Here is a 17022-nt window from a genome sequence, read left to right on the forward strand (position 1 = left end):
CCCTCCACTGTTTCTCCTTTATCCATGGTACAAGTAAACATCCTCAAGACTCTCCCAGCAAGTTTGTCAAACATGATTTCCCTTTCCTAACTTGCCCAATCCTACCATCACTTTCGAAGTGCCCAGTTATCCCTTTATAACAGATGTCGGCATTTTCCCTCCTACTGACGTCAGGCGAGCAGGTCTGTATTTCCTGGTTTTCGCCCTCCATCCATTCCTAAATCGTGGGGTTACATTTACTACCTGCTAATCTTGAAAGCACTTTTGCAGAATGTATAGAATTTTGAAATTTGATCTCCAATGCATCCTCTATCTCTATAGCAACCCCTTTAATTGTATAGTTTTTAACTGTATGCAGACGCTGGACATGAATTGGGCATTCACCCGTGCTCCCGCAGATGGAGACAGACAGAAACTGTGGTTGTTGAATTGGGCAGCATGGTGGCACACGTGGCTAGCACTGTGGCTTCACTGCGTCAGGATTCCAGGTTCGATTCCCGGCTTGGGTCACTGTCTGTGCGGAGTCTGCACGTTCTCCCCGTGTGTGCGTGGGTTTCCTCCGGGTGCTCCGGTTTCCTCCCACAGTCCAAAGACGTGCAAGGTTAGGTTGATTGGCCGTGCTAAATTGCCCTTAATATCCAAATAGGTTAGGAGGGGTTATTGGGTTACGGGGATAAGGTGGAAGTGAGGGCTTAAGTGGGTCAGTGCAGACTCGATGGGCCAAATGGCCTCCCTCTGCACTGTATGTTCTATAAAAAAAAATTCGGGAGGTACGTGCCTATAATGTGTAACTGGAAATAAATGTGAATATAATAGTGTAAAGATTGGCTTGAGTTCTATCTTTCACCAACTGGTTTTCTGGAGTGAAGCACAGTGACTCTTAATGGAAAGTATTCATACATGGGGGCAGCGGGAGACAGTACGGGTACACTCACCCACTAAAACACCATGGTTAAGTTGTCACCCAATACTTAACTGTCTGGGTTAGCTGGGGAATGGAGCACAAAGTGAAGAGCCAGCATCCTCAGCATAACATTGGGGATTATTTGTAAGAAGCACATTGTTGAGTGGCGAGTGAAAGCTCCTGTTACCTTGCTGACGGCCGCTTTTTACTGCAGGTTCTGCCTTTTCGTCTTCTTTTCTGTGATGAGCCCGCTTGTTTTCCGAGAGGACTTCCACTCCTGCAATATAAAGATCCAGTGATTCATTCCATCACAGAGCAGCTTAGGGCCTGGCTTCCTGACTCCCCACCCCTCGTCTTAAAGCTAGTTCTGGTGCTGAGGTCAAGCCTCAATGTGAGGCGCCGACTCCGGCTCATTCTTCCCCAAGGTCTCCAAACGGTGCCATCCTTTAGCTCCCGTAATTATTCCCTTTCTTCCACTATCCAAAAGGTCTTAAACGCGAAGCTTGATATCACCTGCTCACTACATTTTCACTACGTTTCCAAACTTGGTCTCAAAAGTACACGGTTTTGATGATGGTTGATACTTGAGCTGTTTGAGACAGTGTCTCAGCAAAGAGAATGGTAAAAGCCCTGTCTACGATCTGGCCTCAGCACAGGCAGCAATGTAATAGGGAGCGGGATTCTCCGGTCGCCGATGCCGAAATCGCATTCGGCAATCAGCCGGACAATCCCCGTTCACGACTGAATTGGGGGAGGCACCGCCTTCGCAATGCACTGCACCCTCCAAAGCGGCATACTCTGAGATCGCTGTCCCCGCTATCTCGACAGAGCCCCGCCTTCTCGACAGGGCCCCGCCTTCTCGACAGGGCCCCGCCTTCTCGACAGCGCCCCGCCTTCTCGACAGCGCCCCGCCTTCTCGACAGCGCCCCGCCTTCTCGACAGCGCCCCGCCTTCTCGACAGAGCCCCGCCTTCTCGACAGCGCCCCGCCTTCTCGACAGCGCCCCGCCTTCTCGACAGAGCCCCGCCATCTCGACAGAGCCCCGCCTTCTCGACAGAGCCCCGCCTTCTCGACAGAGCCCCGCCTTCTCGACAGAGCCCCGCCTTCTCGACCAGCCCGCCTTCTCGACAGAGCCCCGCCTTCTCGACAGAGCCCCGCCTTCTCGACAGAGCCCCGCCTTCTCGACAGAGCCCCGCCTTCTCGACAGAGCCCCGCCTTCTCGACAGAGCCCCGCCTTCTATACAGAGCCCCGCCTTCTCAACAGAGCCCCGCCTTCTCGACCAGCCCACCTTCTCGACAGCGCCCCGCCTTCTCGACAGAGCCCCGCCTTCTCGACAGAGCCCCGCCTTCTCGACAGCGCCCCGCCTTCTCGACAGCGCCCCGCCTTCTCGACAGCGCCCCGCCTTCTCGACAGAGCCCCGCCTTCTCGACAGAGCCCCGCCTTCTCGACAGAGCCCCGCCTTCTCGACAGAGCCCCGCCTTCTCGACCAGCCCGCCTTCTCGACAGAGCCCCGCCTTCTCGACAGAGCCCCGCCTTCTCGACAGAGCCCCGCCTTCTCGACAGAGCCCCGCCTTCTCGACAGAGCCCCGCCTTCTCGACAGAGCCCCGCCTTCTCGACAGAGCCCCGCCTTCTCGACAGAGCCCCGCCTTCTCGACAGAGCCCCGCCTTCTCAACAGAGCCCCGCCTTCTCAACAGAGCCCCGCCTTCTCGACCAGCCCACCTTCTCGACAGCGCCCCGCCTTCTCGACAGAGCCCCGCCTTCTCGACAGAGCCCCGCCTTCTCGACAGAGCCCCGCCTTCTCGAAAGAGCCCCGCCTTCTCGACAGAGCCCCGCCTTCTCGACAGAGTCCCGCCTTCTCGACAGAGTCCCGCCTTCTCGACAGAGCCCCGCCTTCTCGACAGAGCCCCGCCTTCTCGACCAGCCCACCTTCTCGACAGCACCCCGCCTTCTCGACAGAGCCCCGCCTTCTCGACAGAGCCCCGCCTTCGCGACAGAGCTCCGCCTTCTCAACAGAGCCCCGCCTTCTCGACAGTTATCCAAATATCCAAGAATATCCAATATTCCTCCACCTTGTGAGAGGAATCACTGGACTTTTGTTGCGTGTTTTGTCTGGGAATGATGGGTCTGCATCAAACAATTCTTCAAACTCCTCGATTCCTCCAATGTCCGCGTTTCTTCTGTCACAGGCAGACTGGAAAAGAAGAATTTTATATAAAAATCAACTGGCTAAGTGCCAGGTGGGAAATCCGATCAAAGGACAGCAACCGCCTGCCCTCAGACAGCAGCTTTGTAAATGCCTGTGGTATTGTGTCTGTTGCCCAATACAATTTCTTTTTTTTAAATATAATTTTTATTGGAATTTTTTACAGAAAATATAAAACATGACAAACAATGAAATGCAAAAAATAACCCATAATAACTGTGACACCCCCAGACCGTATCGGCGCATGTATCACATCCCCCCCACCCCCCAACCCCAATGAACAACAAAAGAACTTAAAAATATATTAAAATTAAATAAACAAACATAGTCATTGTCGCCCCCCCCCCCCCCCCCCCGGGTTGCTGCTGCTGCTGTCCCCGTACCCTACCGTTGAGCCAGAAAGTCGAGAAAAGGCTGCCACCGCCTAAAGAACCCTTGTACCGACCCTCTCAGGGCGAATTTGACCTTCTCTAGCTTAATGAAACCAGCCATGTCATTGATCCAGGTCTCCACGCTTGGGGGCCTCGCGTCCTTCCATTGTAGCAAGATCCTTCGCCGGGCTACTAGGGACGCAAAGGCCAGCACACCGGCCTCTTTCGCCTCCTGCACTCCCGGCTCCACCCCAACCCCAAAAATCGCGAGTCCCCATCCTGGCTTGACCCTGGATCCCACCACCCTCGACACCGTCCTCGCCACCCCCTTCCAGAACTCCTCCAGTGCCGGGCATGCCCAGAACATATGGGCATGGTTCGCTGGAATCCCCGAGCACCTGACACACCTGTCCTCACCCCCAAAGAACCTACTCATCCTCGTCCCAGTCATGTGGGCCCTATGCAGCACCTTGAATTGGATGAGGCTGAGCCGCGCACACGAGGAGGAAGAATTAACCCTCTCCAGAGCATCAGCCCATGTCCCGTCACCCCCCCCAATACAATTTCTTGACCTGGTCAAAGACGGCCTTGTTAGTCTATCATTGCCGAGTCACATTTCTGGTCTACTCATGTAAAACAGAAAATCATATTTCTGTAACACCTTGAAATGACCGTGGGGTGTTTGAAAACTCGAACAGCCAATTAATTATTTGACGTTAAGTGATGGCTGTGATGGAGGAAACAAGGCTGCCAATTTGGACGCAGCCAGCTCCCATGTGATAGTGACCAGGACATCCGTTTTCCAGTGGTGCCAGGTGTTATCGGCCAGGATTGTTCAGAAATGAATTTGTTGTGTGGGATCTTGCGGTGCACCTTGCGTGACAGATGGGGACTGGGTTTCACCTGTCACCTCCAATTTCTCCCTTTCCCCACACCACTGCAGCCAATGGGTTCTGTGCAATTCTCCATTCTTCGCTCATTCCCTTTGCCACTGGCCCATTACAGAACAGTTATTTTGCCAGCTCCATTACCTCTTTATCCACCTTGGCCAGTGATTGGTATGTTACAGATATGATGCGTCCCTGGACAGTAACCTGCCTGTATTCGCGGTACTCCAGCTGATTCAGGAGCTGCTTCAGTTCGGACATCGTAGTCAAGGGGCATCTACCTGCGGAAGAAAGAAAGTTTTTAAACAAAAAAAAAACCTCTCGCTTCTAAATTACCCAACTCCTTTCCCGAAGGCAATGCCGGCTCACTTATCAACATACATGAGCAGACCACGAATAGTCACGCCTTTACACCGTGAAGGAACGTAGAAGATTTACAGCACAGAATGAGACCATTCGGCCCATCCTGCCATAGGATAACTGACCAGGTAATCTGTACAGTGATTGGTTGGCGAGCTGATGAGGACACCAATGGGGTTCTCCCCCCTGCTCTTCACTGAATAACACAGTATAGAAACAGAGAAAATGGAACCTCCAAGCCTGCTCCGCCAACTATTACCATAATAACACATAGGAGCAGAATTAGGCCACTCGGCCCATCGAGTCTGCCCGGCCATTCAATCATGGCTGATACTTTTCTTATCCCCATTCTCCTGCCTTCTCCCCATAACCCCTGAATTAATCACAAACCGATGTATCTCAGCCTCCATACTCACATCCTTCACTCTACTATTACCATAAATTCTGGAGACCTGATTCAATGGTAGCAGGAGTGTATGTCAGGCATACCAAGAACAGGAGAAGGTACAGCACAGGATTACATGCATGCTGCAGACAGAGGAAGCACGCTGTAGGTCCCACAACCAATGGATCAAAGCTCTGCAGGCCTATTGCATTCAGTCGTGAATGGTGGGGGACAATTAACAATTAACAGGAGGCAGCAGATCCTCAGTACTGACCCTCTGAAAGTGCAGCACTCCCTCAGTACTGACCCTCTTGACAGTGCGGCACTCCCTCAGTACTGACCCTACAATAGTGTGGCACTCCCTCAGTACTGACCCTCTGACAGTGCGGCACTCCCTCAGTACTGACCCTCTGACAGTGCGGCACTCCCTCAGTACTGACCCTACAATAGTGTGGCACTCCCTCAGTACTGACCCTCTGACAGTGCGGCGCTCCCTCAGTATTGACCCTCTGACAATGCGGCACTCCCTCAGTACTGACCCTCTGACAGTGCGGCACTCCCTCAGTACTGACCCTCTGACAGGGCGGCACTCCCTCAGTACTGACCCTCTGACAGTGCAGCACTCCCTCAGTACTGCCCCTCTGACAGTGCAGAACTCGCTCAGTACTGACCCTCTGACAATGCGGCACTCCCTCAGTACTGACCCTCTGACAGTGCGGCACTCCCTCAGTACTGACCCTCTGACAGTGCGGCACTCCCTCAGTACTGACCATCTGACAGTGCGGCACTCCCTCAGTACTGACCCTCTGACAGTGCGGCACTCCCTCAGTAATAGCGCTGGGGGCATCAGGCTGGATTGTGCGCTCAGGTTTCGACAGTGATGGCAGAGACCACAACCTTCTGCAGCAAGGGAGGAGGAAAGGCTGCAGAAGATTAAAATAATACACAACACCACACGTTGAGCAAGTGACTGGTTGGGGTTCCCTCACCGAGTATTTCACGCCGATAATCCCGCTCGCTGGAAGGGAGGGGAGGATAGCTGTAAGATCCACCAATCAGAGTGCGGCTCAGTCTATGGCTTTCCTGATCCTTGGCAGATTTTATCCACTTGATAAACTCTTTTACCTTGTGGTTTTTCACATAGGGCTTTCCTTGATGATGTCCTAATGGAGGCAAAGGGGGAAAATGAAAACCTATGAAAAATATTCATCGACTCTGCTTCCATTTCCCTTTTAAAGGTGCCAACTAATCCAGATTCAACTCTACAGCACCATTCCCACCTAACAGTCCCCTTGCCGGTGTACATACCATTGACGTATACCTGGCTGTACTCGGTGGTGAGCAGGTAAGGGAATGTTGTCTGTCCACTGGGATCGATCACTTGGCATTCCACCCTGACATTCGTACACACAAGCAAGGTCACTTAAATGAGAGAAAGAAAAAAAAACACTTTGGAGCATGTATTTTTATTTTAGCCGAGTCGTTCTGTTTATCTGAGCATCTTATAGTTCCTCAGGGTTGTGTCCTGGGCCCAACCATCTTCAGCTGCTTCATCAATGACCTCCCTTCCGTCATAAGGTCAGAATTCGGGATGTTTGCAGATGTCTGCACAATGTTCAGCACCATTCGCGACGCCTTAGATAATGAAGCAGTCCATGTCCAAATTCAGCAAGACCTGGACAATATCCAGACTCGGGATGACAAGTGGCAAGTTATATTCACGCCACACAAGTGCCAGGCAATGACCATCTCCTACAAGAGAGGATCTAACCATCTCCCCTTGACATTCAATGGCGTTACCATCACTGAATCCCCCACAATCACCATCCTGGGGGTTACCATTGATCAGAAACTGAACTGGACCCAGCCACATTAATACTGTGGCTACCAGGGCAGGTCAGAGGCTGGGAATCCTGCGGAGATTAACTCACCTCCTGACCCCCCAAAGCCTGTCCACCATCTACAAGGCACAAGTCAGGAGTGTGATGGAATACTCTCCACTTGCCTGGATGAGCGCAGCTCCAACACTCAAGAAGTTCAACACCATCCAGGACAAATCAGCCCTTGATTGGCACCCCATCCACAAACATTCACCCCCTCCACCACCGACGCACAGTGGCAGCCGTGTGTACCGTCTACAAGATGCTCTGCAGCAACTCACCAAGGCTCCTTAGGCAGCACCTTCCAAACCCACCACCTCTACCATCTAGAAGGACAAGAGCAGCAGATACCTGGGAACCCCTCCACCTGGAGGTTCCCTCCAAGTCACTCCCCACCCCGACTGGGAAATATATCGGCCGTTCCTTCACTGTCGCTGGGGCCAAACTCCTGGAACTCCCTCCCTAACAGCACAGTGCGTGTACCTACACCACACGGACTGCAGCCGCTCACGAAGGCAACTCACCCACCACCCTCTCAAGGGGCAATTAGGGATGGGCAACAAATGCTGGGCCTGAGCCAACGATGCCCACATCCCGTAAAAATGAAATTTTAAAAATGACTGCGAGGTTGAGTGTCTCCCATGGTGATGCTGTTGAATAGTTTAGGATCTGTACGACAGGCTGATCTGTCCCGTTAAGGATGCCAGTTAAGTATTTCTTGTTGAAAAAGCAAATTGCAGTAATGTCAGCCACTTTATTTTGGGTGGCATTTCCAAATGACCAAATTTCAGGTTTCCATTGCTGGACTGGTTTCCTTTCTCTATAAAATAGCTCTATGTGTGTGACCGTTATGGACGAGCAGGGGGGAGGGGTGAATTTAAACTGCCCTCCCCCCCCCCCCCCCCCCTCTCACTATCCTTCTATAAACAGAAAGGTGTTTAGTTCATTTGGATCTCCCCCTTTATATCTTCCCCGACCCTTAAATCTGGAGTGATCCAATCCTCGCTGAATAACTTGCGCAGCAAACTGGAGGTAAGATAGAATAAAAAGGGCTGGTTTATTTTTACACAGGCACACACAGATCCTGTCTGCACGAGGAGTGAGTTAGTCTCAGACGGAGGAGCTCCAACGTCTGTCCAGCAGTTTGCAGTTTTGATGTGGGCCGGAGTTCATTCTACTGCCACCTGCTGGCAGCACAGGCTGTTTGCCTGGAGTCCTCCACTCGTCGGAGGTCAAACAGTAACGGACAATAAGGTCCAAAGACTATAATCATTAAAGGCACTCGAGCGGTCCATGTCTTGGTAAACGTGGTACCTTGTTAAATAAGGCCCCCCCCCCCCCGGTTGAAACCATTGTGCTGGAACAGTTAACGCTGATGCCATTCGCACCATTATTGGAGATGAGGACTTGCTTGCAAGCGGCTGTCTTTGTTTGAAGCTGGCTGAGGTAGACCGACCAGCCGCTGAGCCAGTCTATTAGCTTGGCGGCGATGGGGATGTTTATTCGATGCAAACATTCCGGGCATTTGATGTGTTCGCCTTTGCTCACTTTGAAACAGCTCACAAATGCTCGGAAGTCAGCTTGTGACCAGCTGGAGAACCTGGTTAGCTCAGCAATTGTCCATTTTGAAAAGCACAAAATAGGATTTTATAAAGCAGTCCAGCTCCTGAATGTGTATATTTATATTTATATTTATTCAGGTCTCGGCCACGAGAGTGACAAAGTGCGACATCTTCATCAATGATGCCCCAAGGATGTTAACGAGTCCATGGCTTTATTCAGAAAAGACAGGGTTGATAAGGATAAACTATTCCCACTGGCTGGAGATTCTAAACTAGGGGCCTTGTCTAAAAATTAGGGCCAGACGGTTCAGGAGAAATGTTGTGAAGAACTTCACTCAGAGGCTGGGGAAGGGTTGGAAATCCCTCCCACAAACAGTAGTTGAAGCTGGAACAGTTGTTCATTTTAAAGCTGAGATAGATGTATTTTTGTGAAGCAAAGATATTAAGGGATACAGGCCAAAGACAGGGATATGGAGTTAGGCCACTGATCAACCAGACCTAGCCAAATTTACCACAAGGAAAACGACCAGCTCACTATCACATTGTGGAGTCCTGCTGTGCACAAGCTGGCTTCCACAATATAAATTGTGTACCCACTGGTTGCAAAGTGATTTTGGACGCCCTGAGGTTGTGACATTCAAATCTTCCTTCCTCGTTTCACATCAAGCACCAGAATGAACTATGTGACCTGGGGACCACTGCCTGGGGAAAGCGGGCAGCATAATCAAAGGCCCCCTCCCACCCGGCATACTCACTCTTCCAACTTCTTCCATCGGGCAGGAGATACAGAAGTCTGAGAACTCGCACGAACAGACTCAAAAACAGCTTCTTCCCCACTGTCACCAGACTCCTAAATGACCCTCTTATGGACTGACCTCATTAACACTACACCCTGTTTGCTTCACCCGATGCCGGTGCTTATGTAGTTACATTGTATACCTTGTGTTGCCCTATTATATATATTTTTTAATTCCCTTTTCTTCCCATGTACTTAATGATCTGTTGAGCTGCTCGCAGCAAAATACTTTTCACTGTACCTCGGTACATGTGACAATAAACCAATCCAATCCAATCGACCTTTCCCACCGGCCACATATGTGGCAGAGATCTGAAGCCTCTTACCAGTGTTGTCAGCCACGCTGCACGGGGCGATCTGAGCCTGAATCTCAGGCTGCGAGGTAGAGAAAAGCTTCAGGACAAAAGGTTCCGACGCTGTCCCATCGATCAGGTGCAGCCAGCGGTAAACCAGGAATTCATCGGGGCGTTCTGCAAAGGTGAAATTCACATGGAAGAGAAGCTGGAACAAACGAGTTAATTCAAAGTGTGTCGACTAGGGAAGTGAGTGGGGGTAAAGGGGTCTTTTTCAGGATGGCAGCCGGTGACTACTGGCCTGTGCTGGGACCACAACTTTTCACAATATACATTAATGAGCTGGAAGAAGGTACTGAAGGCACTGTTGCTAAGTTTGCAGATGATACAAAGATATGCAGAGTGACAGATAGTATTGAGGAAGCAGGGGGGCTGCATGAGGATTTGGACAGGCTAGGAGAGTGGGCAATGAAGTGGCAGATGGAATACAATGTGGAAAAGTGTGAGGTTACGCACTTTGGAAGGAGGAATGGAGGCAAAGACTATTTTCTAAATGGGGAAATGCTTAGGAAATCAGAAGCTCAAAGGGTCTTGGGAGTCCTTGTTCAAGATTCTCTTAAGGGTAACGTGTAGGTTCAGTCAACAGTTAGGAAGGCAAATGCAATGTTAGCATTCATCTCGAGAGGGCTAGAATACAAGACCAGGGATGTACTCCTGAGGCTGTATAAGGCTCTGGTCAGACCCCATTTGGAATATTGTGAGCAGTTTTGGCCCTGTATCTAAGGAAGGATGTGCTGGGCCTTGGAAAGTGTCTGAGGAGGTTCAGGAGAATGATCCCTGGTATGAAGGGCTTGTCGTATGAGGAACGGTTGATGACTCTGGGTCTGTACCCAGAGGGGCTGGTTTAGTATAGTGGTCTAAACAGCCGGCTTGTAATGCAGAAAAAGGCAAGCAGCGTGGGTTCAATTCCCCTACCGGCCTCCCCGAACAGGTGCCAGAATGTGGCGGCTAGGGGCTTTTCACAGTAACTTCATTGAAGCCTACTTGTGACAATAAGCGATTCTTATTATTACTTGGTGGAGTTCAGAAGGATGAGGGGGAATCTTATTGTAACTTACAGGATACTGCGAGGCCTGGATAGAGTGGTCATGGAGAGGATGTTTCCACTTGTAGGAAAAACTAGAACCAGAGGGCACAGCCTCAGACTGAAGGGACGATCCTTTAAAACAGAGATGAGGAGGAATTTCTTCAGCCAGAGGGTGGTGAATCTGTGGAACTCTTTGCCGCAGAAGGCTGTGGAGGCCAAATCACTGAGTGTCTTTAAGGCAGAGATAGATAGGTTCTTGATCAATAAGGGGATCAGGGGTTATGGGGAGAAGGCAGGAGAATGGGGATGAGAAAAATATCAGCCATGGTTGAATGGCAGAGCAGGCTCGATGGGCAGAGTGGCCTAATTCTGCTCCTATGTCTTATGGACTTAACAAAGGGCACTTAATCCAGTAGCATTGAATGAGGCCATTTGGCCCATCGTGCTCATACCAGTGCTTTGAAAGACCATTAAATTAGCTCCACTTACTGCTCTGTCTCCAGAGCAATGCAAATATTTCCTTTCAATGTCTTTATGAAATTCTGTTTATAAGTCCAGGTATCAGTTATAGGGAGTGAGGGACAGGGAGTGAGAGGTGCCTGGGAGTGAGGTACAGGGAGTGAGAGGTGGCTGGGAGTGAGGGACAGGGAGTGAGAGGTGCCTGGGAGCGAGGGACAGGGAGTGAGAGGTGCCTGGGAGTGAGGGACAGGGAGTGAGGGACAGGGAGTGAGGGACAGGGAGTGAGGGACAGGGAGTGAGGGACAGGGAGTGAGGGACAGGGAGTGGGAGGTGCCTGGGAGCAAGGGACAGGGAGTGAGGGGTGCCTGGGAGTGAGGGACAGGGAGCGAGGGACAGGGAGCGAGGGACAGGGAGTGGGAGGTGCCTGCGAGCGAGGGACAGGGAGTGAGAGGTGCCTGGGAGTGAGGGACAGGGAGCGAGGGACAGGGAGCGAGGGACAGGGAGCGAGGGACAGGGAGCGAGGGACAGGGAGCGAGGGACAGGGAGAGAGAGGTGCCTGGGAGTGAGGGACAGGGAGTGAGGGACAGGGAGTGAGAGTTGCCTGGGAGTGAGGTGCCTGGGAGTGAGGGACAGGGAGTGAGGGACAGGGAGTGAGGGACAGGGAGTGAGAGGTGCCTGGGAGTGAGGGACAGGGAGTGAGGGACAGGAAGTGAGGGACAGGAAGTGAGGGACAGGAAGTGAGAGGTGCCTGGGAGTGAGGTACAGGGAGTGAGGGACAGGGAGTGAGAGGTGCCTGGGAGTAAGGGACAGGGAGTGAGAGGTGCCTGGGAGTGAGGTACAGGGAGTGAGGGACAGGGAGTGAGAGGTGCCTGGGAGTGAGGTACAGGGAGTGAGAGGTGCCTGGGAGTGAGGTACAGGGAGTGAGAGGTGCCTGGGAGTGAGGTACAGGGAGTGAGGTACAGGGAGTGAGAGGTGCCTGGGAGTGAGGGGTGCCTGGGAGTGAGAGGTGCCTGGGAGTGAGGTACAGGGAGTGAGAGGTGCCTGGGAGTGAGGTACAGGGAGTGAGAGGTGCCTGGGAGTGAGGGATAGGGAGTGAGAGGTGCCTGGGAGTGAGGTACAGGGAGTGAGAGGTGCCTGGGAGTGAGGGGTGCCTGGGAGTGAGGTACAGGGAGTGAGAGGTGCCTGGGAGTGAGGTACAGGGAGTGAGAGGTGCCTGGGAGTGAGGTACAGGGAGTGAGAGGTGCCTGGGAGTGAGGGATAGGGAGTGAGGGACAGGGAGTGAGAGGTGCCTGGGAGTGAGAGGTGCCTGGGAGTGAGAGGTGCCTGGGAGTGACAGTGTGCCTACCTTTGCTTCGGACACGCTCCTGTCTACCGACAAAGGTAACGAGACCAATAATGTCACGCAGATCTCCAGAGCGAAGTTCTGACAATTCCTTCCTGCATCAATAATCAAACAGCACCGAGTTACTAATTCATCAGTAATAGTTTCTTGGTCGTACTGAACGTGGGTGTTGCTGAAAAAAGAGATTTGCTGTCAACGATTTTCTTTTTTGCATTCATCAAATTTCGAATTGAAGAATAGAATCAGAGAATCCCATTCGGAGGCAGCCATTCGGCCCATCAACTCTGCACTGACCCTCTGAAAGAGCACCCAATCCCCCACCCTATCCCTGTAACCCCATCGAACCGTTGGACACTAAGGTGCAATTTATCACGGCCAATCCACCTAACCTGCACATCTTTGGACTGTGGGAGGAAACCGGAGCACCCAGAGGGAACCCACGCGGACACAGGCAAACTCCACACAGTCACCCAAGGTTGGAACCGAACCTGAGTCCCTGGCGGTGTGAGGCTGACCACGTTATATTCTTCCGGAAAACAGTCACTTTGGACTCAACCTTAACTTTTGTTTCTCTCCACAGGATCTGCCGGAACTGTTCAGTTCTTCCAGTACTATCTGGATTCATTTCAGAGTTCCTGCATCTGCAGTATTTGCTTTTGCTTCACTTGGTATAGCTGATGTCAAGAAAATGTCATGTTTTTGTTTTGGTAATATCATTGTATGTACTGCAAGACAGGCTAGTGGGGTGTAAGTATGGCAACTGGAGTAAGAGACACAGTGACCTCAGGCGTCTAGCCAACAGTAAGAAGTGGGTTTGATGTACGAATGAACCAAGAGGAACTTCAATCATAATTTTAAATAATGAAAGGCGTCATTTTGAATTGAGTTGTTTTAGTTCAAAGGGGGATATACATAGGTTATAAAAATGGTCTAAATAGGCAGGGTAAAGATAGGGTAAGTTTATTTCTTTTCAACCGAAGAGCTAAAGTAAAGGAATAAATGCCGTCAATTCTGGGAGCAAAGCGTTTCCGAAGAGATGGCTGAAGCAATAGAGAGATCAATGGGAAAGAACGTATTTAAGGACATACTGAAGGCTATGTGAGGGGGTAGCTGCTCAGATCACCCAGAGGACAGTGTGGACCAGGCTAGACCAGGAGAACCAGTTGCTGCCAGCCTCAGAGGACATCCCAAGAGAAAGAAAAGGCAGAGTGTGGTTAAATTACTGGAATTCTGAGATTTTAAAATTTAAAAGAAGCCGCTGATCAGAAAAAGAGATTAGCTCGGAAGATAGTTTCAGTTAAGATCTTTTGGAGCTGTTAAAGTATTGTTTGGTGAGTGAGGCCATTCTTGTCTTTAAATGTAATTTAGTTTTATTCCTTTTCTTTATTTTTAATGAACATTTACTTTGCTATTAAATCATCACAAGTAGTCAGGGACATCATATCCTGAATTCAGAACCCCTTTTCATACACTTCAAATTGCAACAAAAAAAAAAACATTTTGGCAGCTGTTTCCCGTTTTCCTTTGGGATTTGGGAAGCTCGGCATTCACCATGAGCCTGACATTAACACTGAAGCCTGCCTCCAATTGCTGAGTATTAGATTCCTCTCGATATAACAGCCAGAATTACACCGGCCTTTGCGATTAGTTACAGTGACTGTCCATGACATTTTAACAGACTCTCTTTGAACCTCCACCGTTTGGGGTACGCTCTGTTCTGTCCTGTCCAGGTGGAGGAGCTCACACTTGCCAAAATGCAATCCATTTGCCACAGCTTTGCACATTCATTGTTGTGCCTCCAGCTCAATTACTTATTTGCTGCATTGGCAAATTTGAATGTAGCTTTTCTATCCCATTATCTCGAAGTGGTTGAGAGTATGGTGAACAGCGGAGGCAGCAATACCGATCCCCGTGAGACACCACCAGTCAGTTTTTTGCCAGTTAGATAGCTGCCCATTATTTCTACTCTCCATGTTCTGCTGCTCAGCCTAGTTCCTAACCAGGCCTTGAATCTGTGAGACTCAATTTAGCTTACAGACTCTTATGAGGCACTTTATAACATTTATTCCGAAAGTCCATGTAAATGACATAGACATTCCCCCCCGTCCACTACTGTAGTCAAGTCTTCAAAATAAAAGGCTGATCTGCCCTTAACAAATTTGCGCTTGCTCTCTCTAATCTGGTGTTCGGGGAGTTCACTCACTCTATCATCTTTAATTATAGACTCCAGTAATTTCCCGATAACAGATTAACTGGCTCATAATCCCCTGGTTTCCAGCCTCTCCCCATTCCTAAACAACGGAATTCCATATGTCATTTCCACATCTAGAGCGGTTCAAGAATTGGGAAAGTAACAGGGCATCTGTATTTTTCCTCTCGTAATTCCTTTAAGGCATCTGGTCCTGGAGATCTGTCACTCTTTTGCGCCATTCTCTCCTCCCTGTTGTTTTATTCGCGATAATTTGGGTTAGTTGGCACAAAGCTGAAAGTATGCATTACCTGGTGGCAAAGCAATGCCGAAGGGCTGGTAACCGCCATTCTTCGTTAACACTCCTGGGATTGATCACAGTAATTTCAGCCGCTGGATTCCTTGGGTTTAAATTTAGCTCTGCAAACAGTGCAAAGGTTAAAGAGCAAAGGTGAAATGTGGTACAAAGGTTGTTGGCACATTATCGTAATTTAAAAAACTATCTGCAGTGGATAGACATACGTGGAGTCAACTATAAGCTGGTTGCAGCATCGGGGTTGGTTTAGCACAGTGGGCTAAACGGATGGCTTGAAATGCAGCATAAGGCCAGCAGCGCGGGTTCAATTCCCGCAGTGGCCTCCCCAAACAGGCGCCAGAATGTGGCGACTAGGGGCTTTTCACAGTAACTTAATTGAAGCCTACTTGTGACAATAAGCCATTATTATTATTATAAAGGTCATCTTCAGATGAAGCAGGGGGCGATAGTTCAGGAGATAATTGTGTCAGAACCAATATGACTGAGTATCCATTCAGAGATCCTGTATTCTGCCTTGTCTATACAAGACTTTAGTTTTCTATTTTCCGCTTTAAGGTTTAAAAAAATTTATTTAGAGTACCCGAATTGTTTTTCCAATTAAGGGGCAATTTAGCATGGCCAATCCACCTACCCTGCACATCTTTGGGTTTTGGGGGCGAAACCCACGCAGACACGGGGAGAATGTGCAAACTCCACACGGACAGTGACCCAGAGCCGGGATCGAACCTGGGTCGTCAGCACCATGAGGTAGCAGTGCTAACCCACTTTACGGTTTAACTGTAAAAATAATTATTATTTCAGAAACAGGGCTAGGGAGCTTGGAGATGAAAGACATGACGTTACAGCACTAGCATTGATTAGAAGCCCCACTCCAGACAGAATCTAGGTTGACAGTTCAGTGCAGTACTGAGGGATTGCTGCAATGTCGGAAATGTCAACCTTTTGCTAAGATCATAAATCAAGGGTCCTACCTGCATACTCTCCCCGAGCACAGGGGAGTTCTCAAAGGTGTCTTCATCAAGAGTTTTATTCTGTATCTAACCCCGTGCTGTACCTGTCCTGGGAGTGTTTGATGGGGACAGTGTAGAGGGAGCTGTACTCTGTATCTAACCCCGTGCTGTACCTGTCCTGGGAGTGTTTGATGGGGACAGTGTAGAAGGAGCTTTACTCTGTATCTAACCCCGTGCTGTACCTGTCCTGGGAGTGTTTGATGGGGACAGTGTAGAGGGAGCTTTACTCTGTATCTAACCCCGTGCTGTACCTGTCCTGGGAGTGTTTGATGGGGTCAGTGTAGAGGGAGCTTTACTCTGTATCTAACCCTGTGCTGTACCTGTCCTGGGAGTGTTTGATGGGGACAGTGTAGAGGGAGCTTTACTCTGTATCTCACCCCGTGCTGTACCTGTCCTGGGAGTGTTTGATGGGGACAGTGTAGAGGGAGCTTTACTCTGTATCTAACCCCGTCCCGTGTTGTACCTGTCCTGGGAGTGTTTGATGGGCACAGTGTAGAGGGAGCTTTACTCTGTATCTAACCCTGTGCTGTACCTGTCCTGGGAGTGTTTGATGGGGACAATGTAGAGGGAGCTTTACTCTGTATCTAACCCCGTGCTGTACCTGTCCTGGGAGTGTTTGATGGGGACAGTGTAGATGGAGCTTTACTCTGTATCTAACCCCGTGCTGTACCTGTCCTGGGAGTGTTTGATGGGGACAGTGCAGAGGGAGCTTTACTCTGTATCTAACCCCGTGCTGTACCTGTCCTGGGAGTGTTTGATGGGGACAGTGTAGAAGGAGCTTTACTCTGTATCTAACCCCGTGCTGTACCTGTCCTGGGAGTGTTTGATGGGGTCAGTGTAGAGGGAGCTTTACTCTGTATCTAACCCCGTGCTGTACCTGTCCAGGGAGTGTTTGATGGGGACCGTGTAGAGGGAGCTTTACTCTGTATCTAACCCCGTGCTGTACCTGTCCTGGGAGTGTTTGATGGGGTCAGTGT

General features: G+C 50.3%; 1 protein-coding gene across 3 annotated transcripts in view; it reads right to left on the reverse strand.

The window, feature by feature from the left end:
- Window positions 1-17022, reverse strand: part of LOC119958375 (RPA-related protein RADX-like) — a 47033-nt gene that overhangs the window by 19341 nt on the left and 10670 nt on the right. For all 3 annotated transcript variants that reach the window (XR_005459020.1, XM_038786861.1, XM_038786860.1), the window contains 8 exons: window positions 15031-15139; window positions 12535-12626; window positions 9677-9820; window positions 6421-6534; window positions 6102-6275; window positions 4512-4648; window positions 2976-3097; window positions 1092-1181 (listed from right to left, as the gene is read on the reverse strand). Coding sequence is in view for 2 of the 3 variants with exons in the window: in XM_038786861.1 (XP_038642789.1) it covers window positions 1092-1181; window positions 2976-3097; window positions 4512-4648; window positions 6102-6275; window positions 6421-6534; window positions 9677-9820; window positions 12535-12626; window positions 15031-15139 (982 nt within the window). In the remaining variant the exon portion in view is untranslated. The remainder of the gene's footprint in view (window positions 1-1091; window positions 1182-2975; window positions 3098-4511; window positions 4649-6101; window positions 6276-6420; window positions 6535-9676; window positions 9821-12534; window positions 12627-15030; window positions 15140-17022) is intronic.

Source organism: Scyliorhinus canicula, chromosome 29 (assembly GCF_902713615.1).
Source record: "Scyliorhinus canicula chromosome 29, sScyCan1.1, whole genome shotgun sequence".
Lineage (NCBI taxonomy): Eukaryota > Metazoa > Chordata > Chondrichthyes > Carcharhiniformes > Scyliorhinidae > Scyliorhinus > Scyliorhinus canicula.